Genomic DNA, 18512 nt, shown 5'->3' with positions numbered 1-18512 from the left:
TCGACGTACGCTCGCGTGAGTTGTCAACTCGAGAATCTGTCGCCATTCGCGGACAACGACAGAAATTTACTAAAACATCGTATCGCATCTCGGTCCGTTTGCGAAGCTACATCGTGTCCCGCGAATGTGCCGAGTCACTTTACAATTATCCTCAACATCAAGATTATACGTTAATTATATAATTGTGTTGTGCATTGCGATCGATGTCAAATCGAGAGACTCCTCCATGCACGTGTGATGGACTTCGCTCGACGCTGGTTTCGTTCGAAGGGAAGCTTCGCGAGCGCGAGACGTCGCTCACAACTAGCTCAATGCGCGTCCCGTAAATCGGTGTTACTCTCTGTCGCAGAGACATTCGCATAGGCATACGTACGCATCGACTGTAAATGTAGTTTAGATTTTAGAGTACTAACCGCGGTGAGGGAGGAGGAGGAGTCAGTTGCGTGCCGACGCGGCGGATCTGCAATGCGGCGTTGCCGTTGGAACCGTTGATTCACAAACCCTTCTTCCTACGCCGATTATGCCTTTGTATCTGTGTGTGTGTGTGTGTGTGTGTGTGTGTGTGTGTGTGTGTGTGTGTGTGTGTGCGCGCGCGCGCGCGCGCGCGTGTGTGTGTGTGCACGTGTATGCTGTGTTGGACGTGCCGCGCGTGCGAGAGAGAGAGAGAGAGAGAGAGAGAGAGAGAGAGAGAGAGAGGAATAGCAGTGGAGACAGTTGTATACAGTCCCCCTCTCGTTTTTAAATTAATCGTTTTTTAGAGATAGTTTTCGATTAACAATAAAGTTACGAGTTGCAAAAAAAACTTAGAGATGTTCTTATTTGGTATTAATTTATCTTGCTTGAGCCGATAATTAACTTGAGTCAATAACGCCATTTGCAAAGCTGAAGTCATTGGAATCACCTTATTAAGATTTCTTTTGCACTTCTTTTCACTTTTACGTACTGTCGTGCGTAAAAATAAAACAAAACGCTTTTGACAGCGCTTTTACATAATTGATAACGTCCAAGACTTATTCATTGTTGTTTGACGCAATGGCGAGAGAAGAAAAATAAAGGTGTACCTTCCAAAAGCTTCTCATTGCGATTTACGCTTGGAAGGAGACGCGAGATTTTTGCTCGTCTAATATATACAAGAAAAATCAGATACAGACCACGGAAAAACGGGCACCGCAATCGTCGTTCCTGTCGCTCTGCCAAGGCTTAACGCGCGCATGCGTTGTCGATGATGCGGAAGGCATTTGTGCGGAGTTTATATAAAATAATACCGAGCTCGTGTAGCGAGCATGACGAGTTGCGCGAAATCTTCGCGCTTCAATTTTCAGCAATCGTTAAGTTTCATAAACAACGTATAAAGGATGAAGAAAAGCTTCTTCATTCATTGAAGATCGTTCATTGAAAAAAATCGCTCGGCATTAATTTCGATTTATTGAGATTTGGATTAATCGCGAGACCGCATCTGCCACATAAAAATTTGCACGACCCTTGTTGTGTTTTCACACGATAACGATTGTTACCTGCGGTCGTGGCATGGTTGAAATCAGAGAACTTTGGACTGGCGTTGGAAATTGGCGCGGCATCGTTCCATCTCGTACGTTTCCTGCGACAAATTTCGCATTTTTAGCACGAGAGTCAAAGAGGCGCGCGCGCAGCGAGACGGTGAAGGGGCGCGCGCGCAGCCACCGCCATTCGGACGGGGGGCGGCGGGGATCGGAGAGTCGTACGGGGGTCGCGGTCGCATCGCGCTTCTCCGCCACCAAAGAGGAGAAAGGTGGGAATCGGCAGCGGGTGTCGAGCGGTGTGCGCGCAGTGTTGTCTACGTGCGGGGAGCACGACACTCGCCGTCTCTTTCTCTCTCTTTCTCTTTCTCACTTTCTCTCTGTCTCTCTCCCTCTCTCTCTCTCTCTCTCTTCCTCTTTTTTCGTACCATTCTCACTCACTTTCTCCCGATTTTTACCGATGTTCCGTTCGAGATTTGTGTGTGTTCCTTTATGAAAGCTCGTTATTGCCGCGCCGCGCTGTGCCGTACCGTCGCTCCGCAAGCGCGCACTTATGCCCGCGTCCGATCCGCGGCTGTCCGATAATGCCTCTTATCGTGGCCGCGCGCGTTACGTGACCCGCGTGATACGCGCGTTACGAGAGCTTGCGTTCGCAGACACGACGACGGGCACCGGCGACCGGGTGACATCGGTCTTCGTGCTCATCGGGACACTGTGCTGACACGATCGCGGAGTGACGGCCGATGATGATGGATCGTAACGCGAAACTGTAGCCGCCGCCGCAGTTCGCGATCGTCATCGCTGTCGCACCGGCACCATTGATATTCCGTCTTAGCGACGCGAGACGTTATTACATAGCGGTAGAATACATATCCTCCAACTTATATCGACCATACTCGTACCTAGCCCCTGTAATCCTGTCTCGCGAAGCATTTCGCTTCGGCACAGATCCGCGGTGCCAGACGCGTTATCGAGAATCGAGGGGATACCGCTGGTGTGTGTGTGTGTCATCTCTCCCGCCCCTCCCGAATGTGAGCGCGGACTGTGCCGCGATTTTATTAATCGTAACGCGAGAAAGCTTTGTTTGAGAAGTTTACGCTCTTTAAAAGTGGTGCCTAAGCGTGATTTGATAACAAGAGAAGAGGAAACAAATTTTTTAATTAGTGCCTATATACGACGCATCGTACGTGCAATAATCATTCGAGATCGATTCGATCGATCTATCGTAGCCTGTACATACACATTTTGCATACATACGATTTGCTAATTTGCCACGCGCCAAAGATCATGCCCGAGTATTGAGACGAGAAAAGAGAGACGAGGGAGCACAGAAACGAGTGTGGCAAAACGGAGAGAACAAGAAAGCACATAGAAGTTTCATAAAAGACATCATTTCATAAAAACACGTTTCAACGACGAGCATGATCGTCGTATTCGGAGTCGAGTGTATCGTGTCCTCACCGTGATATCGGCCTGCCTCTTTCCAAAAAGTGTTTCCGACTTAGTGACTGAAACGTCACATCACTGGGGTTGCAGTGATGTCGCGATTAATGCTGTGTAATCTTGGGAATACCTCGACGGCGGGAAATGATACGAACAATAACGCAAACACGAACAGCAGTATGGAGGACGACGATTCTTATCCACTGCCTACAATTTATCGGTACGTAACATGTCTTGCGAATCATCGGAAACTCTCGTTGCCGAATATGGGGGGAACAGAGCGAGTTCGTGATATAACGAGAAAAAAAAAACAGAACAAACGTGTCGCAACAATGTCGAGTGTTGATCTGTGAAATATCACGCGTGTCAATTAAAGTTGCTTTATCCAAGGATTAATTTTATTAATTCCGCGACAGACGTGAGAAATAAGTAATCACAATTCTTTTGAATCTGATAAGCTAAAAGCATTTCATTTCATTCAAGATATTGGGATATATCAGTTTCATTCATAATCGAGAATTCATTATGTTTTCGGACATGACAATTAGTAAAATAAAGTTCCCTAAAGAATTACACACACACACACATACACACACATTTATTATTTTTTATTTCTCTGCGTTTCGCTGCTACAAAGCTGTGTACATCGCGATTTACCCCATCGACTCTCAAGCCCTTTGTATCTCCTAGATATCCTTGTGTTTTTTTTTTTTATATATTTTTTGTTTCCCTTAATACTATTATGTCGATCGAACATCGTTTCGTGACTCGTTTCATGAACAGAATATCGAGGATATTTTGGCGGGGCTTAAATTATTAAATATGGTTAGTTCACAAAGGTAAATCTGGATAATGTCGGAGCAAAGTAGTCGGTGTACACGGTACACCGGGCACTCGAGCAAAAGACGAGACCCCGAGACCTATCACCTACCCCTCTCCCCCTTCCCTCCCCCTTCCCCTCCTCCGTCCGTCCCTCGCGCACCGGTGACCCACATCGCGGTGGCGGACTCGCAGGGGTAGCTTTAGCTTTTAAAGAGGCACGGACGTAGCGCGCGGTTCTCCGATACTCCTCTCAGATGTTATTGGAAGGCTGCGCTTTTCTAAAGCTGCACTCGCAAACGATCGACCGAGCTCACTCGAGCTAAGCGAAATTCAAACACGAATAACTCAACGTGGATTGGTCACCGACGACGATCGTCGGTATCTAATGACGCTCAACTACCAGCGCACCCCCTCTCTTCGACTCGAACGAGCTGCGAGAGCACTGGGGTGTGCTAGCTTACTTAGACTCGGTTGCACTAACGTCACTTGTAGCTAACTTTGGCGATAAGTTTTTCTCTCCTAGATCGTAAGACTGTGATCTGAGAAGAGAAAGAGAGCGACTCGCTGAACCAGACTTACTTAATCCAGAGGGGACGCATCGTTTTTATAGAGCAATGTTTATAAGTGGAGGCGTTTATAAAACAATTAAATTTATATTATATAGAATAGCGTTTCAACATTGCGCTTATGACTAACGTCTACATATTCGTCGGATTATTCGTACTTGAATTTTGGCTAAGCCAATATAAACGCGGACTAAAAGGTCAGATGATCAGATGATCTGTATCCGCAATCGTAATATCAAGCTGTGATATTAAACTGTAATATTAAGCAATTGGTCGGCCTTTATACATTATGTATTTAGTATTTCTGTATCGAGTTATATAACGTTAATGATGATATTTTTGCTCACTTGATGAGAAAACAACAATTAAGGTGACGATTTTGAAAGTAAAATACACTGCAATAAGAAATATAAATGAGCTTTATGTTCTCTTTCTGACAATTTTAACAAAATTTATCAATGTTTTGAAGAATGAACGAGTTTAATTGATATTTAAATATATTTAACCCTCAATATAGAGAATCTTTCTAAAGTGTGCTTACTTAATGTTCATCGCAATTGTCGATATAATGACGAATTTTTGAAAATTTATGTAATGAGCATGTATAATGCAATTTATAAAACAAAATTAAGACAGAATTAAATTGATAATGTGAAGGGTTCTGGAGCAGCCAAATATCTTGTCGAAATTGCAGAAATTGAAGAACAAATTAAAAGTATGATTATCTTAATAATATCAAAAATAATATATATATAGAATTATTTAACAAATAAAGTTATCTAACGAATGTTTATATTCGTATTAAAAATTTTATTTGTTGAAATTTTCTATAAACGAACCAATTATTACTTTATAACTTTGGAATTATTTAACTTTGAAGATTGCGGAATTCTCAGCGAGATGAATTTCGACGCGATGTAAAACTGCCTGATGAAATCTCCCTGCTCAATCAATTTTTCAACTCGAGTTTCGTTTCAGCAAACGTTTAACTTGATATTAAATTACTGAGACTACGTTAAAAATTAAATTTTGAAGAAAATTTGAAAAATTGAAAGATTTAAACGAGCAAGAGGGGCGAGAAAAAATTATTACAATTATTCTTCGAAATATCTAAAAAAAACCGGATATCTTTTCAACCGGAAATATCCGGTACTTCCGAGTGATGACTCAAACTACACCAACCGCATACGCGAGACGTACAATATACAAATATGGCAACGTGCATCGACATCGTATCGATACGTGATAACTTTTGTTCTTCTTTCTTATATGCGCAGCTGCCGTGCACCCATAGCAAGTCTGGATTGCATGGAAGAGTTCAACGGCGGCGGCGGCGGCGGTGGCGGTGGCGGCGGCGGTGCAGACTCGGGCGTGCACTGCAGCAACACGACCGGCACGAAAGAGCAGCTACTAACTAGCTGCATTGCCGCACAAGCGCAACGTTTGCAGCACCCCTCGCCAGGTATTCGCTACCGCAACTTGGGCAAAAGCGGTCTACGTGTTTCCAATGTTGGATTAGGTACGCCGAATGCATTTCCTCTTTTAATCGTAGAGAGTCATCAGACCTCTGAGACCTCCGAGCGCACGAAAGCGCTTCCCTCCTTCCTCGAAGGCGATACACATATTGTTCCTAGACTCTTCTTTCCCTCAGGTCGCGTGAGACACGAGTGACACCCGCGACCGAATCGATGTCTAAAAAATACATCCGCAGGCTCTTTCGGATTTCTTGTTACTCGCGACCCGCCAAAACGCCGCTGAACTCCGGACTTCACGTTTCCGCGTTTCCATTATTTATTTCGCAAAGCCGTCTTTTCACCGTTTACATGGTTTCCCGTTGCGGATACATACAATATGTACGAGGTGGTATGACCTACAGCCGATTATTTGTGCTCAACCCGTACACGCAATTCACCTAGCTTGCCTACGCAAACGAACATATATTACTGTATAACTAGTTCGAGAATAAACGCTTGAAATTACTACTAATTTTTTTTCCATTACGTTACTTTTAATTCCTTTCAGAAATATTTTCTTTGACATTTAAAAAAAAATATATATATATTTTAGATATATATACATATTTTTGTCAAAAAACAAATTTTTGCTGTACAATAATAATGTATTTATTATAAAAGAAAAGTTTGAAACGTTCGCATTCCAATTATATAAGGGATTTTGCTTATGCTTGTATTAGTAAAACGAAACACATTCTTCGAATATGCGAATAAAAAATTGTTGACAAATCAAATTAAATTTTATTTTTTTTGTTAATCCGAATCAAAATTTTATTCAATTCGGATTCAAATCACGGTATCAAATCACTAACTAAACAATACTCTAACTGGAATAAACACATCAGGACAGCCAAACTTGTCAATTAGATAAAGACCACATGAATTGGAATTATTGTTCTCGTTCTTTATAACATTTGTCCTATCATTTTTATAACATATAAAAATTTGTAGCGTGACAAAAAGAGATAAGAAGGATTTTTTATTATGACTATCCTTCTCACGTTTGGTCAAATAATTTGAATGCAAACTGCGTTTATTTTAATTATGCATGGAAAATATGGTTTGCTTGGATAAATCAATTTTCGGTGAAATATGAGTGAAATTTCGTTAAGATTATCAGAATTTAGTCTAAATTATTAGGATTTCTGGTTAACTTAAACAGGAAATTTTAATTGGAATTTTTTAATCGTTCATATTTCATCACGAATTGTTTCAATCAACCAAACTATACTTTCTGTGCGATATAAATCAAACTGAATCGAATCGAATCCTCAAAACCTAACTTTCAACATAATTATTGAGATTGAATTCAGCGTGACGATAGTGAGGTATAATTGCCAATACAACGGGATGTTCCGCGAGACTTCTGCCACCGCTCGTAAAAAAATAGATGGGACCGAGATGAATATAAGAGTCCCATCATCATTTTGTATTGATATTCGCAATAATAATCAAGACATTAATTATTAAAAATCACCGTATTAGCCCAGCGCGATAAGATAGTCCGGCGGCTCCGTGCGTAGCTATTGCCGTTTGAAGTAAACAATTCCTCACGCGCCCATCAACAATGATCGCCGGGCAGGATTTATCTTATTAATCGTTCAATTGTTTCGCAATTTCGGCCATACGATACGGCCAGAAGACTACTACCGCGGAAAAAGTATAATATCGCATATTTGATTTGGCTTTATGGATGCAGGAACGTGGACCACCTTTGGCGTAGGTGGTTGCGGCAGCGAGGAGACCGCAGAGGCCGTCGTGGCCCTCGCTTACGACAGCGGGATTAACGTATTCGACTTGAGCGAGGCGCATAGCGGCCACCGCGCCGAGATCCAGTTTGGTCGTATTCTGCTGAGACGCGCCTGGAACCGTTCCAGTTATGTCGTCACGACGAAAATTTATTGGAACACCAAGTGAGTAGAGCGCCGTCCGGTGTCGTTGCGCGTACATATCTCGGTGTCATTGGTAGCGTCGTCGTCGTCGTCGTCGTCGTCGTCGTCGTCGTCGTTCACCGTCGTCTTCTCGTTATTGATGGTGGTGTTTAGCGAGCATTGATAGTGGAGCTGGTAGTGGAGCTCTCGACGTGCTCTCTCGGTGGCTCTCGATGTTGTTGTAACGCTATTGCACGCGAAAGCGCGGTTTCTTTCTTTCCTTTCTTTTCCTTCTTCTTTTCTCTCATTTCTTTCTTTGTTTTTCTCTCTCTCTCTCTCTCTCTCTCTCTCTCTCTTTCTCTTTCTTTCTTTAGACGTGTGTGCTTTTCAATCGATGGCTTCAATGTAATCGAACTTACTCTCGCCCACCGACCTGCGAACTTTTATCCTTCGCGTTCCCTTACTAGTGTATTCTGTGTACACCATGAGATGCTTAGACACTGTGCGTAATGGCTTGTACAAAACCGTAAAAGTAGACAAATCGACTAGGTTTTCTTTTGTAAATTTCTAAATTTTTTTTTTTTTTATGATTTTACAATTATTATGAGATAAGGAAAACTAAATGCTATATAGAAATCTTAAAAGCAATCACTAGTTTCGAACACAAAGCTAAATTCTTCCCGAGTCGTAAATCATAAGGCCAAAACTAATAACTGCCAGTCATTAATAACACGAAGGCTATTGATACTTTATCACGTATTTGCTAATCACATATACATCGCGCGATCTGATATCGAATACGGAAAAAAACCAGAACCTTTCCTTAAAACACTTTTTTACGTGAATTATTACAAACGGCGTGTCATTGATGATCAATCGGTGACGGATATTACTCTTGGATATTCGTAAAGTAAGCTGTGCCACTTTTATTTTTAGAAAGATTGCAAGACTCGGTAGGGAGACACGTTGTGCAGAAGTGAATCTCGATACGAGACGGCCTCGTTTAATATTAAGTGGACAGCGCGAATATGAGGTTTTGCCTTGACACGTGGATCGATAACTAGGTTCTCGTGCATCAGCGGCGGCATCGAGCCACCAATTGTTGTTTTGGTCCGTATTTAATGCCGTGTGTCGCGATGAAAAAAACCTAGGGGGGGGGGGGGAAACGCAACGTACGAGCGCCGCCGTACTCATCTGCCTCTTATGATCTCTACTAGCATTTAATTCCGCTTGCAGCGTTTAATGAGAATGATAACATCTGCCCATTCTTGAATAGGACCGAGGGTCGCGGGCTATCGCGGAAACACATTATCGAGTCCGTGCAAGCTTCGCTCGTCAGGCTGCAACTGTCGTACATCGATATTGTCATGATCCACAAAGTCGATCCAATGTGTCCGATGGAAGGTAACTTTCCACCTTCTCTTTCTCTTGCGAGTAATATTCAAAAGTTCGTATCCTCTCTCTTTCTATCTCTTTTTTATCGTCTCCATTCCATCGTTTAAACACTTACAGCACTTCACTGCACAAAAGCGTACTACGATACTGTGATATACCATAGTATATACCATGACATGACATAATATCCCGGTAATAATTTCACATGAAAATGCTCGTCACGATAACGCACAATTTAGCATAAGCAGATTAAAAAAAAAAAAACACACATTTTTATTGTTTATACTATGAGAAGGTGATGATTATTTAGTAAAATTAAAAAAAAATTAAAATTGGAAATAAAGAATTCAACATAGTCATATTATATGAATGCTGCTTTTTTGGTATTTTGGTATCAAACTTGTTATGTGTACTTTTGATATTTATTTCAATTTAGAAAAGTACTCTTTAATAATTTTTATTTAATTTGTGTTAAAAAAATTCGATTACTATTATAAATAGTTAATGATTTCTATTGAATTTTTGATTAATTTGAACATTAAGAGCTTGAAACATCTTGCTCTTCATCAATATACATCAATTCATAAGTAGTCATAAGAATATCATTTAATGAATATTGCTTTTTACGGATAAAGGTAAAATTATTTATCGTCAAGATCGTACTGTGCACATTAAGATTAGTCTTTAAACTTTAAAGAGATTATTAATTCATTACATATGCTAAATTAATATTTTAGGATATATTATTATTTCATATATATATTCAAGAAACACGAATTCATTGAATGGCGTTATACAATATTAATATAGTATTAATATAGAATTAATTATTTAATATAGAATAAAAAATTGTATAATTAATAAAAATAAAAACTTTTTGGTGTCAAAAACTTTAGAATTCGATGATGTGTGATTTAGTTTTAGATTGCATAACGCAATTCAATTTCACAAAGAACAAAAACTTTTAGTAGTCTATATATAACAAAATTAAAAAAAAAAACTATTAATGTAATTCTAAAGAATCTCCATTATGGTGATGATTTGATGTTTGGCAGTTGCATTGTGCCGTAATAGTTATCGTATGCTTTTTTCTATATTCGATATTTTTATAGTGAAAATGGGAAGTCATTGTTGTAAAAATGGATGCATATATATATATATATATATATATATATATATTTATGCATATCATTTTAGATCATTTTATTTTCTTGTTATACGTATGTGTAAAGTTTTTGTGTTTATGTCTCGCGTTAATGTATGCTTTATATCATATGAAAAATGTATGCAAAAAAACCTATTTAGCTATTTTACCTTTATCCTTACGTGCTTTGAAATACACCTCCGCTCTCTTTTTCTTCTCAACAAACGTTATTTCACTGTAAAGTAAAGAATGAATAGAGATTTATGTATCGACTTCGCATCATTTATCATGATAATTTCTCACACTAAGGAAATTTCGTTTTCGCTCTCTGTATCTCACGTGTACGCGTATGGTTTCATATTGCAGAAATCGTTCGCGCAATGAATTACGTTATAAGCAAAGGTTGGGTAATGTACTGGGGTACATCGCGATGGACACCCGTGGAGATTATGGAAGCCTATACGAATTGTCGGCAGTTTAATTGTGTGACGCCGATCGTGGAGCAAGCAGAATATCATCTGTTTTACAGAGAGAAGCCTGAGCTTTACATGCCAGAATTGTATAACAAAATTGGTAATTAATTCATTTTCTTTCTTTAATTGTCTTTAACAGCACGAAATATCATGAAATATATGTTGTGTAAAAAAGACTTACAATTATGACATTTTTGATAAATCGATAAATTTTTAGGTGTTGGTTTAATGGCATGGTCCACAGTCACAATAGGGATGGTTTCTTCAAAACCGGAAGATTGCGGAGTATCATTCCTCTCGAGATCTTCCTACAAAGTAAGTATTTGTAGTAAATATATTTATATTATATATAATATTAAGTGATATCCTGCCGTAGAATATCACTTATTACATTTTGTTATTTGAATTATTAGTTATATTCTCGGATTATATTGGTTTGTTTATTTTAATTATAATTACAATTTATAGTTGTAATAATGAACGTAGCTGCTTATGCAAATTAAAAAATTATTAAATTTTTAAAACTTTACTTTTGCATTAATTTGTAATTATAATTATTAGCTTAAGTTTAATTTGCATGATTACCGAGACGATAAAAGAAAAATTATTTAATGCCATATTTTTACTTTCCGAAAGATAAATAATAACATTACATTATTTTAATAAATCAAAATGTAAATATCTTAAAAAAATTTATTTTTTTAAGACAATTTATTTTTTTTTGTTAAGATCAATTAAGACAAAAAAAATATGATTCTTCTTCTGACATAATACCGATACAAAGAATAATATTTATGATTTCAGAACAAATACTCCTCGTTCAGTTGGACAGAGGATGAAACTCAATCTTTGTACAAAGAGGTATGCGAACAATATATTTATAGAAACAATACGTTCGTATTATTTGTATTCTGTTCGTATTACTACATGTACAGAAAACAAAGTCATAAATACAACAATCCAAATTAAATGTATCATATTTTATCTATATTTATTTCAAGATTTAGATTACCATCCGCTATTTTATTTTTAGATATAACGTAATGTAGATGTAACGTAAAAACGTAATATTCTAGTTTTGTCTCTATCATCTCGAATAAGCATAATTCTACAAAATCACCATTAAGCGAAGATGCAATTCCTGATTTATTTCTAAACACGCTAATGATTGTTTTTGCAATGCAGGAGTATGCGTGGAAAGAAAAATCCGCAGACGAGGAGACTCGAAAATACTCGGACAAATTGCGAGATGTATACGCTCTTGCCGAAAGATTGGGGTGTTCTTTCGGGCAACTGGCCATTGCGTGGTCTTTAAAGAATGAAAGTGTTCAGTGCCTTCTGCTCGGTGCATCCAATATAGATCAACTGTATGAAAGTCTGCAAAGCTTACAGGTAATGAATGAGCTCATTTCACGCAAGAGGTTGTTTACCCTATGACAATATTTATTACAACGTTATCATATAAGATTAACTGATGAATCAAATCTGTAGTTTTCCTACCGACATCAAATATCATAGCATCGAAATCGTATGTAAACTGTTTCACTTATCGATAACTTATCTAATTCTTTTTTTTTTGTTTTATTATTTTATATGGCTTGGCGTATACAAAAATGTAATTAAGATTTAATACTTATCTAATCATATTTGGTACGTTTTCCTCTTTACAATATAATCTTTACTATCTATCAAATACATCTGATGGAAACGATTCATTTATCGATTGAAATTTAAAATAAAGGTCAGAAAGTAGAATTATTTGTTTTTAATTTGCAATCTACTAAAATGGATAGTCAGAATAATTTCGCGGCTAATCGATATCATGTAGTAGTGAAGAAAAGTAAAAGAATATGCAATATATAACATTGTTCGACAAAAAAAATCACTTTTTTTATCTCTCCGAAGTGCTATACTATGTTTCCCGAAGGGAATGTTTTTCGAATACGATATCGTTGGCAGAAGTTGCTTAATCTCGTCAAAATTTGAACATTTAAATTACTCTTTAGAACTAAATTCAAATTATTTTTTTGCTGTCATATATTTAAATATGTATTTGCCTTTCTCGTATTATATATTATACAGAAAATCTATACTCAAATAGTCATAATTTGATGAAAATAAATCATTATCGTGAGTCAAAATTTGAAAGTTCTTAAATTGTAGATTTTACATGGAAACAGATTTTCTTTTTGCTATAAAAAATGTGAAGATAAAAAGGAAATACTTTTTTCGCCTTAATTTACTCAAAATTTTGACAAGCTAGGCAAATTTTGATTTTCTTGATAAAAATAAATCGTATGACTCAAAATTCATTTGAAAGTTCTTAAATTGTGTTTTTAAATGCCGTAGACTGTGTTTAGAAATAAGTTTTCTTTTTGTCGTAAAAAAATGTTGGAAAGAGCAGGCAGATAAGTGCCAGAAATGGCACTTATCTGCCTGCTCTTTCCAACATTTTTTCCATTTTCATCTTAATTTATTTAAAATTCTGACGCGCCAGCAAATTTTGCCAATGGTATCATGTTCAACACGAAGAAATCTTCGGCACACGTATTATGGTACTTTACTTGGAAAGAATTTTATGTTAAACTATATAAATTACTATCATAAAAGGGAATACGCAATTTTCAGCTTATTCCAAAGTTGAACGCAAGCATAATGAGCGAGATCGAGAGGATTCTTGACAACAAACCGTCCCGACCGCCAATGATATCCACACTGGCGCTCAGATGACAATCGATGTGCCCCCACGGCAGCGGTGGGGGCTCCTTGGAGGAGGCGGGCAGTCCGAAGAGCGAGGGTGGCAACAGTCAAGATCAGGAACAGACCAAGGAGGTGAACAACAAATTACCATTCTGTGAGATACAGTGAAGCCGCGCACGGACAACAACCGTCTCGTTGCCCCATGATATTGGTGGTTAACATCAGTCACCACAAGTAGCCAAGAACCGACATGGACGCGACTAATTTCCGCGTCCACGCTTTTCATCTGGTCGCGACCCTTCTAGTGAAGGGGGTCGAGTGCACACACGACCACGAGTCGACACGACAATATTTATCAATTACGAAGAAATCCATCTCCGGAGATTCACCGCGACTCGGCGATGGCGAGGAGTATCCTATACTTTACGCATGATTTATATCTCTCGTACATCACACTCGTGGACACTCGTAAATATATACAGGCGATAAATGCGGCATATTTCATCGCGAGGTCCCTCATATCTCCGTCGACAGAATCGCGTGTCGCACGCTTTCAAAGGCATCTCTGGAAATGGTTATACTTGTCCCGTAAATCTCCGTAAGCTTCTCTCTAATCTCCCTCGATCGGAGAATCTGAATCCCATTGGGAAATTTCTATTCACGATTCCAAGTGTTCATTATTCGTAGCGTTAATAATCCCATTTGCTACACTTGTAGTGAGTGAACTAAAAATTTCGACGAGTGTCCACCGAACCACTCCACATTCGTTCTGCCATTTATTGGTCGAGTAAGAGCGATTTGCGGACAATGAAATTCCGACGGTGTAACAAACACGTTGATTATCATCTTAAAAATTACGTTGTAGGTCATAAGAATTTTATCAAGGATACTATCAACAGCGCTACATTTTAAGTACTCTATCAAATACTCTCGCCTTTAATGCGATACATTCTACTTCATTAACTTCCGGCGTCCGATACATGTTTCTTTCGCTATAGTTATTGAGCTTGATTCTTCGCTTTTGGTCCATTAACTTTTCTCTGTTTCTCTTTCTCTACCTTTTCCCTTTTCTAGTTCGTTTGAGGATTGACAGACGCAATTGTATTACATTAAGAGACACGTGACATAAAATGCGCAAGCTTTTAGTAAAATACATCGCTAATTTCTCGCTGTTTTCAATATTTCACGCTGATTTTCAGATTACAGATATTGTATTAAGGAATGAATGCGATTGAAAAATTATCCAAGAAACAGGATAATCAATAGGGCTGATAATTCCTATGCTCGAGTCTAGTTTGTAGAATAAATTGGGATAAGTGATTTGTAAAAAAAAAAATCAGAGTGAAACTTTAAAATCTAATTCAATCCCGTTAATCCGCCAGTCTGATTCTTTAAACGTAAATTTCTTAGCAGTTACATTTAAAATATTTTCATTAAATATTCACAAATTCGGTGAAATTATTGGTGAATAAATTATATAACAAAAATGTATCATAGATTTATCGAGAAATTTTTAAAGAGCGGGACACTATGTACAAAAGATCTCTTTACTCGAATAGATGACCATTTCTATCAAAAGAGCGTCTGTTTATCGCCGATGATAGTTTTTCGCTTTGCTGTAGAGCATGTTTCTGAAGAAAGGTCATTTATCCTGAAGAGAATCGCAAGATTTGTGATAATCTACAATTATATCTTTGAGCGAAGTATTGTTTCTGAGTAATATCCTTTCAATTTAACTTGCTGTTCCTTTATGCCAAAATGAAAATGACAAAAGTCAGCAGATGCGCGTCGTGCCAGTCAAGCGCCGTTTTGCCGCTCACTCGAGACATTGCTCAAATATAAAATGAAACATGAGAAAATCTCTCGTTCCCATAAAAATGATAAAAAATCCATATATCAATACGTATATAATTGTAAAAAAAGTCAAATATACATTTGCACGTATCTGCAATCAACTTTTTTAAATTATTATTATTTAGCTTGGACGAACAGCTTCAACAAAATTTTTTTTTTTTGCTATTATGTGTTACGTTTAATTTCTTTTGAATCAAAATGCTCGTCATCTATAATTTACAATTTCCTTTTCAAATGCGAAACAAATCAAACTCATTTTTACACACATGCGGAAGTTTACTTAGCATACTGTATAATTGATATTCCACTTGATCTTGTCAACTTGACGATAAATACCGAGCCTTTTGGAAATATACGATGTCGTAGGTACTCGCAGAGAAGAGGAAAAAAGAAGGAACAACGGAAGCCAATACGTTTTTATCGATGCAGTTTCTTCAAGCCAGATTTTCGCCCGATGCGTGAAACAGATACAGCGCGATGTAGATTCCAGTGTAAATATTTGGAAGTGATAAAATTAGAAGAGACATCATGTCGCTACGCGCGGTAAATTAAAAAAAAAAAGATAAAATAAAAAATAAAAGTATCATATACCAAATATCGAACCAATCATAGTATTTGCGTAGCAATGCTTACAAACTGATACTACGATCTCGTCAGGAAAGAAGGCATCGAGCAATAACTGTCATTGATGCACATGGATTTTATCATCTATTGTTTTTCCTTTTTTTTACATATTTCTATATTTTCACAATACATAAACCGCTTGTATAAGGCGCCTACAGGAATCACCGACGACGACCGTTTTACGATTGTCTATGATTCAGAAAAGCGTTAATGAGAAATTTTACAACAAACGAAATTTAGGAATCATCACAAAGATACGGTATTGCTTGAATACTTGAAGCGTGTCTGAAAACGTGCGAAGATTTGTGGAAGAACAGCGCGAGATTATCGCCTTTCGATTGTACTGTGTAAAAGTAAAATAACGCGATGGCAAATAAATGAAATCCAATTTTCACTAAACTACAGAAATATGATTCGAAAGCTCTTCTTAACTTACCGCAGTCATCTTGGATGGACATTAAAGCGAAAAAAATACGTAATGAAAATATAAAATATATTAAAATGTAAATATTTTTTAATAAAATTATATTTGCAATTAATAAAACAGCCTAGTAAAATATATCAAAAGCTTCTCTTTGGTTGAATAATCAATAATCATATTTATAGCATTGAATTGTGTTTTCGTTTTTGATTAAATACAATTCAATATATTTAATCTAACACAAACTAATTTCAATAAATAAGTATTTATTATTGATTAACCAAAGCAAAAAAAGAAAGTTTTCAGTTTTACAAGTCTGTCTTAAAATCACAAATATTGCTTTATTAAAAAATATTTCTATATTAACGTATTTTGTAGGAACTTTTATTATATATATTATATTTTTGTTTTTGACATTGTTAATCGAGATAACTGCGGTAGAAATCTTAATAAGGCCATCAATTTTTTATGAGACACACAAACTTCTGTATCGCACTTTGTAGCTGCTAAAATCCGTCCTAATATTACAGATCGGGAAAAATAACATATTTATTTACAGAAGTCATTTTTAATTTTTGCAATTATTGCTTCACATTATTTCGTCGCAGTTGTCTTACATAACTATAATATTATATTTTTTGCAAATCGAATTCAATTAAAATCAAATTAAACGAAAAGATTTCCTATATAATCATTTGATAGATTTTTATACATGCTGGATTATTTACGATATTTCAACGGAAAATGAATCTGTGCTTTAACGCTTGCACTATTTCTATATTATGTATTTTTATTATTGTTTCATATCACATTCGTTTCTTGTGCTTAAGGGGATGCTGAACTGATGAGCGAACTCTGACGAGAGCGTTCACACATATGCACATCTAAACATATTTTATACATTTATGTATACATACATACCTTCATTTCTGCACACATACGAACAAATTTTCATATTTTTATCTCATATTAAATATTTAGCCTAATTTAGTCTAATATTTTAGTCTAATTCTAAAAACTCAACATTATTTCTTCATATAATCTTTCAGTCTAGCAATATCAATTTTGTAGATACAGGCTGCAAAAATGTTATAAAGCAAATATTGACACAACTTGACAACTCTGGACCATATTAAAGTTCCAAATGGTAAAAAAGATGTAAATTAAACAAATTTTTCTCGTCCTTGATACGAAATTCATATGCTAGACATTATTAATACATAAATTTTATGGATTTATAGGAATTTACAAATTTATAAAATAAATAATACAAAATTAAATCGATACAAAAATTATCGCATTTTATCGGTTTTACACAAACAAGTTCAGCATCTCTTTAATGAAAATTAATATTGCGATGGAACGTCTGAAGATGAATTAAAATTTCGGATGGACTTGATCATAATGAAAAACAAAATCTCCAGATGTGATAATCCAGATTAAACAAATTTGAAGCGATATTATCGAGAACCAGTTTCAAGTTATTCGCTTTTTAGGTAAACAGAACTTCTTTCTCATTACTCCAATCCGGGACGTGGATAACTTTTACTGATTAGATCAATATCTTATCGATTTAATTTTTACAAAATAAATTATTAATTTAATTATTATTATCCACGAGAGATGAGTATATTAATCATATTGATCGATATAAAAGACAAGGACGTAAGGAGGTGAGCGTGCGTTCCTTACGAGTCTTTCGAAAATATCGAGTTTCACGCACTTTTAATTTTTATTATAAGGCGATTTATTCGAAAAAAAATAGGAAAAATTCGCGTAACCGCGGCCTATTGCGTTCCCTCAAATGCCTACTTATTTATCGCCTATTTACTTACTGTAAATAGGTACATGTAGATCTCGCTGCTTGCATAGGCAAGTCTGTCGTATCTTTATTATTACAATAGAGAAAGAAAAAGTACGGCAATGTTGCGACGCCATAGACAAGCGATATCCAAGCCGACAGAGTAAACGAATTAAAAAAAAAAAAAAAAAAAAAAAAAAATAATATATTTCCGACGCGACTGCAGAGCTCTTCTAATATACCGAATGAAACTAACGAGATCATTATAATATGTTATTGCCCGAATGAATCTAACGAAGTCGTCATGATATTTTATCGCCTGATTATTTCCATCTTTTAAGAGCACGAAGTGACGAAAGTGTTTAAACGCTTACCCAAGGAGAAGCAC

General features: G+C 36.8%; 1 protein-coding gene across 1 annotated transcript; it reads left to right on the top strand.

Moving 5' to 3' along the window:
* Positions 1-1701: 1701 nt before the first annotated feature.
* Positions 1702-17969, top strand: Hk (potassium voltage-gated channel subfamily A regulatory beta subunit hyperkinetic). Its single transcript, XM_011639394.2, has 9 exons — positions 1702-3159; positions 5605-5846; positions 7541-7754; positions 8989-9116; positions 10618-10824; positions 10942-11039; positions 11529-11585; positions 11910-12116; positions 13353-17969. Exons 1-9 carry the CDS (start codon positions 3035-3037, stop codon positions 13452-13454), a joined length of 1380 nt encoding a protein of 459 aa, XP_011637696.3. The 5' UTR covers positions 1702-3034; the 3' UTR covers positions 13455-17969.
* The last annotated feature ends 543 nt before the right edge of the window (positions 17970-18512 follow it).

This window comes from Pogonomyrmex barbatus, unplaced genomic scaffold, assembly GCF_055798465.1.
Source record: "Pogonomyrmex barbatus isolate J1 unplaced genomic scaffold, ASM5579846v1 scaffold21, whole genome shotgun sequence".
NCBI classification, from domain to species: domain Eukaryota; kingdom Metazoa; phylum Arthropoda; class Insecta; order Hymenoptera; family Formicidae; genus Pogonomyrmex; species Pogonomyrmex barbatus.
This window is presented reverse-complemented; position numbering and strand designations above follow the sequence as displayed.

Excerpts from the sequence above, each read along its gene's own strand:
- Hk (XM_011639394.2), top strand. The coding sequence starts at position 3,035 with ATGTCGCGATTAATGCTGTGTAATCTTGGGAATACCTCGACGGCGGGA. Across the intron at positions 3,160-5,604 it reads CCACTGCCTACAATTTATCG|CTGCCGTGCACCCATAGCAA; the intron begins GTACGTAACATG and ends TTATATGCGCAG. Across the intron at positions 9,117-10,617 it reads TCCAATGTGTCCGATGGAAG|AAATCGTTCGCGCAATGAAT; the intron begins GTAACTTTCCAC and ends TTCATATTGCAG.